General features: G+C 41.4%; 2 protein-coding genes across 14 annotated transcripts in view; both read left to right on the top strand.

The window, feature by feature from the left end:
- Positions 1-2,933: 2,933 nt before the first annotated feature.
- On the top strand, positions 2,934-8,452 carry LOC125766123 (putative oxidoreductase GLYR1 homolog). 3 transcript variants are annotated; one of them, XM_049431795.1, is made up of 9 exons: positions 2,934-3,781; positions 4,073-4,198; positions 4,292-4,418; positions 4,514-4,768; positions 4,961-5,458; positions 5,534-5,674; positions 5,761-5,974; positions 6,041-6,130; positions 6,226-8,452. In XM_049431795.1, the coding sequence occupies exons 1-9, from the start codon at positions 3,741-3,743 to the stop codon at positions 6,423-6,425; spliced, it is 1,692 nt and encodes a 563-aa protein (XP_049287752.1). In that variant the 5' UTR covers positions 2,934-3,740; the 3' UTR covers positions 6,426-8,452. The 3 variants fall into 3 exon arrangements, with proteins under 3 accessions (XP_049287752.1, XP_049287754.1, XP_049287751.1); XM_049431797.1 differs by having other exon boundaries at positions 2,935-3,781; positions 4,514-4,729; XM_049431794.1 differs by having other exon boundaries at positions 2,935-3,781; positions 4,514-4,771.
- Positions 8,453-9,368: 916 nt separating this feature from the next.
- LOC125766101 (AF4/FMR2 family member lilli) overlaps positions 9,369-10,294 on the top strand; it is a 76,939-nt gene continuing 76,013 nt past the window's right edge. For 5 of the 11 annotated variants that reach the window (XM_049431741.1, XM_049431739.1, XM_049431740.1 and 2 more), the window contains exon 1: positions 9,369-9,447. The gene's annotated coding sequence lies outside the window, so the exon portion shown is untranslated. Of the gene's footprint in view, positions 9,651-10,294 lie in introns of all 11 variants that reach the window. The other 6 variants (XM_049431722.1, XM_049431721.1, XM_049431730.1 and 3 more) reach the window with 6 other exon arrangements.

Here is a 10,294-nt window from a genome sequence, read left to right as displayed (position 1 = left end):
CCATTGCGGCAAGGTTTCGTAGCTTTCTTGTTTTATTTTATGATATTTTTTTTTACTTTCGTGATCCTATGAACTTCTGATTCTTTCTTCCAACTGGTACAAACCGGCCACAAGATCGCAGAGACCAAAGTTCATCTTTACCTACACAAGGAGTGGCGCAGAAGCAGACGGTAGAAAACACCCGCAAGGCGTCTATCAAACTCGCATAAAACAATGTTCGATGTTAAATCAAATAAAAGTGGGTTTATAAATTTCTCAAAAATCATAAATACTTTGCCCGAAACCTCCGAATAATACTGTGCTAGCGTTTTTATTGCCTATCCGGTTTTTCCTTCTCGCTTTTCTTTTTTGCTACTGAAACGGAAATACACAAACGTTTTCAACCAGACGAAACGGGGAGCGCTAGAACACGAACGAAGACGGCAACGGAAAGTGGAATCCGTTGCGCTTTTATTTTGCTGTCCCTTTCCATTCCTGCTATCAACACTTCGCTTTGCACTTCTCCTTGGCGTGGTTTCGAAGCATGAAGCGAAAAGTCCAAATTCTCTGTTCAAATCCTCTCGTATCCTTCGGCAACCGTGTTTGGTGGTGGGGCCACCTCTTTCGAAAAAGATTGCAAGAAAGTTGCGTACAAATGTTTCACCATCCGTTCCTGCCAGTGCCAGAAGCATTCGGGCACACCCACGTGGCAGGATACTTTAACGGTGGCGAAATGGAAGATTTGGAACATGCTGGAGGAATGCTTGTGCCACAGAAAAGATATTCTCGAAACAAAAATCTACCAAATTCTGCTCATAATTAATAACATCAAAGCGAGATCGGTAAAACGGTTGTTGGCACCGGTTCTCGGTGCACGTTGCTTTGTGTTGTGTCTTTTTAAGGATGTTTTCGCCTTCCCCTAGACTCTTCCTGTAAAGCGACTTGATTCCAACGCTGCAAAGCGGTGGAAAAACATGGTCCCGATGTTCTGAGCAAAAACTCATCTCATTTCGCAACCTTCATCACTGGTGGATATTCGTGGGAAGCTGTAAGAAAGAAAAAAAAATAACCGTAACATAAAACTCACCAACCATTGGTGACATGTTTTCAGCCACCAATGCCTGCCAGCCTTTGACGGTGAAATGCGAATTAACGTTGTTCTTTCTTTCGTAGAATAAAAAAATCCCACTCACACACACAAACACACATTGAAAGAAAATCTCAACCTTCAAAATTGTGCCACCGTTGCTCGGTAAGTCCTAGGAACGCTAGTGACTGTTTTTGACTCGATTTCTCAACCAGCCTTCCCAACCAGACCTCCCTGGTATTGGAGCGTTTGGGGGTCTAGCTGACGATAGACTCAACCTCAACGACCAGCTATCGCCAAAACTGACGCTAACATTTTCCATCAGGTGCAAAACTTTCTCAGCCACTATTTTACCACCCTGCTATGGACACTTTTTCCCCATTTTTTCCCTGTCGGCCGGACAAAACATTGCACGAAAAAGGATTCTTGCTCGGTGGCGTTCCTTCCCGAGGCATGGTTTGCAGCTTCCGGTCGCAATGGAATGTGTTTTCTTATTCTGTCCTTCCGGTGGTACCGGTCTCCTAAACGTTTTTTTTGTTATCGAATTGTTTGTTTCCTTTTTTTTCATTCTCGCCCCCTACTTTTGAATGCAATATCGCCTTTTCGGCGAATCTTTCGAATTCTATTTTACTTCTCTAAGCGACTTGCATTACCACTTTATCGCCTGTTCACCTTTAGTGTGTTAGGTAAAGCTTTTTTTTATTCCATTTTCAAAATGTTCGGGCGCTTGAATTCCACCGGAAATGAACCAAAAACTAAATGACATGCTATGAAGAAAATGAGAAGTATATGAATGAATACTATTCCCGCCAAATGCCTTTTTTACCGTTAGTGGTATGCTTTTTCATTATTTACTCTCCGCCATTCGGTTCGAGTGCCATTGGATGGTACAAGCTCATTATTTAGCTAATAGTGGCTACAATTTTAGCAATTTTTTATTCTATTTCCCAAGGGAAAATTGTTGGTTAGAATATTTGATCAAGAACCACTTTGGTAGAGTTGTAAAGTACAAAGTAGAGTCAAAAGGTTTCAATTCCATTTGACTTTAGGTTATTGCTAGTAGTAACTTAGGCCATGATACGCGTCTGATCTGGGTAAAAGTTGAGTTTAACATCAAGAGATTAACATCAAGTTAATCGTGAATATGATAAGAAATTCTCAAAATAAAACTGAACTAGGCTAACCAAAGTGGTACGAATCAATGAGTTGGTTATAATCATACATTACTAATACGAATTTCAGTAAAGTTCAATAAAGACTCCTCGCGGGTTTGACTAAAAAAAATGCATACATGTGTTTTAATCCAAGATTGCAACAACATTTTTTTTATTTTTTTAGTAAAAATATTCGATTGACATTGTAAAAAAACACAACGGCACAATCGTTAAACCAAAACTCTAACGGCTCATTCAAAATCATTTTGAAGACAAACGTCTTATTTCAAACGTCATTACGAGGTACACAATGGTTGCTGAACTGACCGTTGCGCACAGTGGTGGGTGGCGTAGTCCAAAATTGTAGTCAATATATTTTATAATTTCTCGTTTGTTTTATTAAATTAATAATATTTCAAGGAAATTTTATCAAGTGATCATTTTGTTGTTTTTTCATAGCAAATTTTCAAAATCATTCTTAAATCAATTTTAATAAACGAAAGTCGACATTGGTCATCCGAAGTATCGATTCTGATCTTTCTTCCAGTCCAAAAATCTACAAAGCTGTTTTGCATGCACAATTTTCTTTAGTTGCTCGATTGCCAGAAAGAATAATTAATTTCGTTTGCAAAAAAAAATGTTTCCCCCGATTGTGTTTTATCAACTGTCCATCACATAGCCTCAGTTATGTCGACTTGTCTGTCAAGTGCTCGGAAGCATCAAAATCATAACAACCGCCATTTTTATTATCACCGATTGCAGCAGTGAGCACGGACTTTTGTGAAAAACTTGACCAAAGAAAAGCTTGTACAAGCGGTTACAGTGAAGAAATCCCCGGTCTGTAAACGCCTTCGACGTGTACCGTGTGTACGAAAGTGTATAGTTTGCTGGTGGTGACCGCGGTCGTTGTTTTCGGTTCCAAGATACATTCCGCCAAAGAGAATTTTTACGGTGGCAATCATCTTCCAGCGCTTGCCGTAAGTTTGCCTATGCATGTGTGTGTGCGAAGGGTTAACGCGAGAGCGAGAAGAAAGAGATAGACATTGAGCGCGCGTACGAAAAGGAAGCGCAAACACACGCACCACCATAGTGACGAAAGTGACGCGCGGTCGCTTCACAAAAACACTTGAAGCAGTTTTCATCCGATACCCGTAGGGCACGCCGGAAAAGCTGTTCGGCTAGCACTTTGAGTTGCATTGGTGCTTTTGACTACGTGTGCATAATTGTCACATTAAGCGTGGCCACCCCCAGCCACCATCATCGTCGTCGGCTTGGCGTCGGCTTATCGGACGGCTTAATTGATTGAGTGTGTGCGTGTGGAAGTGCGTACGCGCGGGCAGCAGCCAGTCGAATATATACGTCGAAGAGTGCGGGTCGAGTGCTGCGACGACGAGTCAGCCCGAAAAAGCGGATCCCGGAGGTGGAATCCTTCAAGTGCAGGCACAGCGGAAGCAGAATAGCAAACAGCAAGCGCGCGGTGGTACAGTTTCCAAGCAGCGACTAGCATTAAACAAACAACAATGTCCGACAGCACGGGTTACGCTGTTAACGATCTCGTTTGGTGAGTGATCTGCCGTACGGCACCAATTTTCAGTGCCCAGTGGAAGAACTCTGTTTTGGTCGCCCCGTGTATTCGTGGGCTTGAAGACGGAGCGTGCGTCGGCATCGTAAAACTGTTTGCGTGAATGTGGTTCTGGTTCTGCATTCGCATCGATGTCGCAACGAAAGAAGCGGGAGAATAGGCAACATAACCTCAAACAAGGAGTGTTGTTTTTCTACTGCATCCATGTGACGACTGTTAGTAATATGTTGATATTTTTTTTCTTCTCATTCCGTGCGTTCTTATGTGTAGGGCCAAAATGAAGGGATTTTCGCCCTGGCCCGGCCGCATCTCGGTTCCACCGGCAGAACTGCGGAAAATTGCAGTCAAAAAGAATAACCCAGTGAAGTGTATTTTCTTCTTCGGTTCCAACAACTAGTGAGTAGCAACAACAATGCGAAAAGAAGCGTCTAACTCGGCCTGCAGATGTATCCATGGCTACTTAACAACGTAAATATGCTTTATTTACAGTGCTTGGATCGAGGAAACGCAAATCAAGCCGTATCTGGAGTTCAAGGAAACGCTGCTCAACTCCTGCAAAACTGCCCAGTTCAAAGAGGCTTTGAAACAGATAGAAGAATTCCGTGTAAATCCGGAGGTAATTATTTACCCTGCCAAAATGTCACTATTTGATGATGGCAAATGTTGATGAGCGTCGAGCAAATGTTTTAATTGTCACTACCTTCGCAACAGAAATTTCAGCCGCTGTTTGTAGGAGAAAACGAAGCCGCTAACCGGCCGGATCCGGACGAAGAATTTAATAGACTCCGTGAAGGCGTTGCCAGCGGTACAGAGGAAAGTGGAGCCGAGGATGCAGCCTCGGTTAACAACACGTCGACCCCCGCCGTCCTGGAATCGGTGGAAGATGCCACCTCGACGCCGATGGTAAAGAAGTCAGCCAAGAAGAAAGTACGTGCTTCGTTGCCAATCAAGTTGAACGTGGATAAGGTGGTGTGTGACCGATTATTACATTTCATTGCTCATGTTTGGCACCATTCCTGTTGAAATTTGCATCCCAACATTATGTTATTGGTTTTTATAGATTAAGACCCCGTAGTGTAGCTCTGGTGCATCCCCACTGCGTACCATGCATAACCCGGGTTGACTAATTGGTATTGGTTTTCTTTTCCGGTTCAATAGGCATCGGTCACGAAGGTGCGTTCGGTAGGCAACAAGGCGAAAGCCACGCTAGATGATGGTGTGACAAGCGCGCCATCCCCTAAACGCAAGAAGAAACTGTTGAATGATTCCGGTGAATTGGCTTCCCTGGATATCGATAGCTATGCTAGTCCGGTTAGACGCAATGCGCCGGTGACGCATCTGCTGAACCGTCCGGTCACTGTCACCCGACCAGCGACGCCCGAAATCGACATGTCAAGCGTTTCGAATGCGGTACAATCGCGCAATATCAAAGCATCTCAGCTGAAGTTCGGTTTTCTCGGGCTGGGCGTAATGGGTTGCGGGATTGTAAAAAATTTGATCAAATCGGGCCATTCGGTTGTGGTTTGGAATCGGAGCGCTAACAAATGTCGCAAGTTCCAGGAGGTCGGTGCAGAGGTTGCGGATACCCCGTCCGATGTGGTAGAAATGACTGATGTCACATATTCTTGCGTGTCTGATCCGCAGGTTGCAAAGGATGTAAGTAACACAAGGGTAGACGTTGATGTAAATCATAATTTTAATCCATCACGACACGATGCTCCCGTATTCCAGATGGTGTTTGGGAATTGCGGCGTTATGTCGGCAAATCTGGCCGGCAAGGGTTACGTGGAGATGACTGGTGTCGATCCGGAAACTTCCAATGACATCAATGAAGCAATCATCTCCAAAGGAGGACGTTATTTGGAAGCACAAGTAAGTAGCATTTCCGGATTTTATCTTGCCACCTGAAGGAGTAATGTTACGTTTATTTCTAACGGTATACCTCATTTTATCTTCAGATACAAGGCTCGAAGAACCAAGCGGAGGAGGGAACGCTTATCATTCTAGCGAGTGGCGATCGATTGCTGTTCGAGGAGTGTCAAAGCTGTTTCGAAGCAATTTCCCGCAACTCATTCTACCTGGGTGACGTTGGTAATGCAACAAAGATGAATCTGATTCTGCAGATGATTTCCGGAATAACGCTTGCCGGTGTAGCAGAAGCGATGGCACTAGGTAAGTAAGGTGCAGCTCAACTCCAACTTCATTTTAAATTTTAAATACTGTAATTTGTTATTGTAGCGGACCGTGCTGGACTGCAGCAGAAGGACGTACTGGAGGTGCTAGAATTAACTAGCATGTCCTCAGAAATGATGTTGCAGAAAGGAAATGGTAAGCAACGATTGTTTTATATTCCCCTATTGTCTTTACGTGTGGCCTTTAAACGTTGCTGTTCATCTTTCTATTTGCCTGTGCTGTTAAAATAGCAATCATCAAGGGCGAATTTCCGACTCATCAGGCATTAAAGCACATGCAGAAAGACCTCAAACTCGCGCTAAGTCTAGCGGACGGATTGGAGCAATCGTTGCCTATTACGGCCGCTTCGAACGAGGTGTACAAACACGCCAAACGTCTTGGCTACGGATCGCACGACGCCAGTGCCGTCTATGTAAGGGCGCGGTTTTAACAGCGACCTGGTGGACGACCGTCGTAGAGTGCTGAGTACCGTGTAGCAGAAAATGAACCCCCACATATAGGATGGAAGATGATGATGGTATGGTAGTGCCGCGTTTAGTGTGAAGTTAACGGCAACTTAGATGCAAATCGTATGACGCAATGTACGATGAAACGACGCATCTTTATACAGGTGCAAATGTGTCTTGCTATTAATCTATCGTAGCCCAGGTTTCGGCACCGTTGGTTTATAGGTTCAACAGATTGGGAATAACTCTTTTTGTGTTAAATAGAAAGTGCTTGTTGCATTTTGGATTTAAGACCAGCATATTATGTTGACACATAGCGACACATACTTCCCGGATGTTGTTACAGATGTAAGGTTTTGTCTTCAAAAGGAACTTATACAAAGTTTTAATTTGTTTTTTTTTTCTCATTCGTAATATCCTTTGTGGTTCGATAACATATAAAAGTCTATCATGAACTTTAGTAAAAGTGTTAACATTTTCATTGTATCTAACGAGTTTGTTAGCATACTGCTCGCTAGCAAATGATACCCCAATTCTATGCATTTATTAATAAAAATGAATTTAATCGCTCGGTAAACAAAAATTAATTAGGACACTGGCAGTCGAAACAAAATTACGAAGGGCTCCTAGACTATAAGCAAACACAAATGCACGTTCGAAGCTGCAATAGGGAATCCTGTTGAAGGTATATATATATATATTTTTAAATTTGGAAATTGTTTTTCCTCCTTTTAGTTTTCTTTACATGTTCAACATATTTTCTCTTAGATTTAACGAAAGCAAAAGATAACTAAACTGTTTATAGAAATCCGTACAATTTCTACAAAGCAGTAGAAAAGAGTTTGTGTTTATAGCGAGCTAGGGATAGCAGGAAAGCTATAGGTGGCAGATAGTATCCCAAATTTTTATATCTTTTAGTTAGATTTCATTAGCGCGCACGTGTGAAGCTGAAATAGTATCTTGTTGCTGCACATGCATAGTTGTTTTATTTCTTGTATTGTGGTTCAAAATTCGGTCTCCAAGTTCGATTCGATTCCGGTAAAATCAGTCATCTTTACAACAGGCCAGGGTAAATTGTAACTCATCATTTACACAGAAGCATATTTGGAAGTACCCGAGACTCGACACTTTGCTTGTTATGCGAAATCCGCACGGATTCTACAAATTTTGGAAACGTTCTAGACGTCTAAGGAATTTGATAAAACCCATTCTTAGTTAATGTGAAAAAAAGTTTTCATTGACGTATGATTTTAACCCGTACATGGCTATCATACGTAAGTTCATTCGTAATCTTAAGCAGTCAGCAAATGTTTGAGTCTCGCATACTTTCAAGTGCACATCGTGTGTGTGTGTGGGGATGTAGAGTGCAAAAGAAGTTATCGTGTAAGTACAACATTTCATCGCTATTCTATGGACTGACTTTTAGCGAATGAAGGATGAAGAAGTAAAAAAAATCGATAGCAGAAAGTATACAAGCAAGTCCCCGAATCAATGTTGCGAAACGACAAGGTAAATCCATAACTATAGTAAAACAAAAGCCGACACCCTAGGGCTGTAGATTCGAAGAGGTTTGTGAAGAGGTAGAAATATTTTTTGGCAAAAGAAAATACAAATAAAACAACACCTCTTTACACCACTTGCTAGTGTGCAGTCAACTCTAAACAAAAGAGCTTTGTAAGATAAATCTCTTTTAGGAAAGAAGCAAAAGTGCAAATGTCGACACACGCATAAACTAATTGGCGCGCTATAGGCGCATTACTTTCGATTAACCAGGATGGAATAAGAAAAAAGAAAATGGATCATACGTTTTCTGAGCTCGCTGTGAGAGTACATCTTACTTCATACATGGTGCCGTTTCATATGAATAACACCATTTTACGTTTTGCATTCTTTACGGGCGAGAAGAGGAAAAAGGAAACTAACTACACGTGACGAAACGAATGCAAATAATAAGAAATGTGAGAATAAATAAATGTTAATTCACGTATCGGTACATACAACGGCAATGAGATTACAAACGTTCACAATGCTAAACTAGCAAATATAAATAATAATCCTTTTTTGAATAGCTTCATAGCGAGGATATAGAGTTTTTAGTGAATAAGCATTTTCGATAATGATTTCTTTTTGTTGCTTTAGGAAGTCATAACCCATTATCAAGCGATTATGATATTTCTGTCGTGTTTTCCTTTTTGATTCTGTTGTTTGAACATATCAAAAGGGGGGTGGAAATGGAAAACAAGCAAATAATTCATATAGTGTGCCTCAAATTACCGCGTGTCATATACTGTGAACTATACAGCAATGATATTTTGCAAATAATTGGACTTGACCGTTTCATCACGCATAAATTGATTTTCGTAAGAGAATTTGATTTCCCGGCATGTTTCCCTAACAACATGGTTTCTATTCCGTTTCTTTGAAAATCTATTGACAGTTAAATTTCGCGCCTTTTTGCGTGAAATATTTCAATACGACACAGGCTGTTCGAATACCTACAGTATATTTTCGTTAAATATTTGGTATGTATTTTGACAGTTGATCCTGCGTTGATTTGAAATCTTCGTTTAAAGCTGTTCCATTATATTATGATTTTAAATATATTTTAATGAAATTGATTATTGCAAAACACTAAGAAAACAGTTTTGCTTGTTTACGGTTTAATTTACGCTTTTTTATGCAGTTCTTCCAATGATTTAGTAGAAAATGTTTAAATTTACACGTACTGCATGTTTGAAATTCAGCAATTTTGACTTAATTTCAAAGTTCTGAGTCAAGAAACAATAAAATTTATTGGATTTTTGTTGTACAACTGTACGATATTTAGCACTTTAATTATGTTTTAACACAAATGTACTCGATGAAGTGACAACCAATGATATATGGTAATGTCCGTACAAATCGACCACAGTGCGTAGAGCACTGAAGAGCAGGAATGACAACAACAATAAGAAAATAAAATGGCGATCTTTGCGTGTTGTACATTTTTCATTGCGGCCGTTTAAGGTGATTTTTCGACTGAAAGTGATTCGGTATCGTGTATTGCGGGTGCGCGGGGGTCGTCGGAAGTGGCCAGCTGCCGAAAAATCTATTGGTCATGCGGATGTTCAGTCGGTTCTGAGCGCTAAGGACTTGTAATTATACGGTGGCCACGGGTGATTCCGTTGTTAGCTAGTGTGAACAAATGAAATTTGTAATGCGTGGAGAAGGTTGGTGCTAGTTTCGTGGAAAGGAATGAGGATGGCGAGTGTACAGAGAACAAGACGATCCTACCTCGTAAGGGTAGAATATAGGTTTAATTGAACAATCGTGCGATGGCGTTGAGATTGGGAAAGGAAATAACCGAAAATGTGCCCTCAATAATCAATTCCGTTGTTCATTGCAGTGCAGACGGAAATCCCCATACGTTCGGTAGTAACTGACGGATCTACCTTGCCTGTTACTTTTGCACCGTTCCATTTTCCTCTCGATCCGCTTGGTGCCCCTGAGTAGCAAATAGCTGGCTTTCCTCACTTCTCTACATGTTCATAATCATTACTATCACCATTGGTGGTTCGGCGAGTGCCCTTTTCTCGCGAATGATGTATTTTTGAAATCACTCGTTCTTTCTCGAAGATACGAACCAACAGCAAACGTAGGAGGCGCGAGGGGAAAAGGTGAAATATGGGTAAAGGAAATGAAATTATCAACCAGCCGATGAACGAGTATTGCGTACTACATGTGTACGTGCATGTTACGATACATTGTGTATGATGTGTGTATAGGTGTATGTGACTCATGTGCGTGTGCTCCGGAGCACGGAGGAACAGAACACCAACAAGTATTTTATCCTGTCTTTTTAATACCATTTTGC

This window comes from Anopheles funestus, chromosome 2RL, assembly GCF_943734845.2.
Source record: "Anopheles funestus chromosome 2RL, idAnoFuneDA-416_04, whole genome shotgun sequence".
Taxonomy (NCBI): Eukaryota; Metazoa; Arthropoda; class Insecta; order Diptera; family Culicidae; genus Anopheles; species Anopheles funestus.
This window is presented reverse-complemented; position numbering and strand designations above follow the sequence as displayed.

Coding starts and splice junctions, on each gene's coding strand:
- LOC125766123 (XM_049431794.1), top strand. CDS start 3,741: ATGTCCGACAGCACGGGTTACGCTGTTAACGATCTCGTTTG. Junction 4,419..4,513: donor AATTCCGTGTAAATCCGGAG/GTAATTATTTAC, acceptor CCTTCGCAACAG/AAATTTCAGCCGCTGTTTGT. Junction 5,459..5,533: donor ATCCGCAGGTTGCAAAGGAT/GTAAGTAACACA, acceptor CCCGTATTCCAG/ATGGTGTTTGGGAATTGCGG.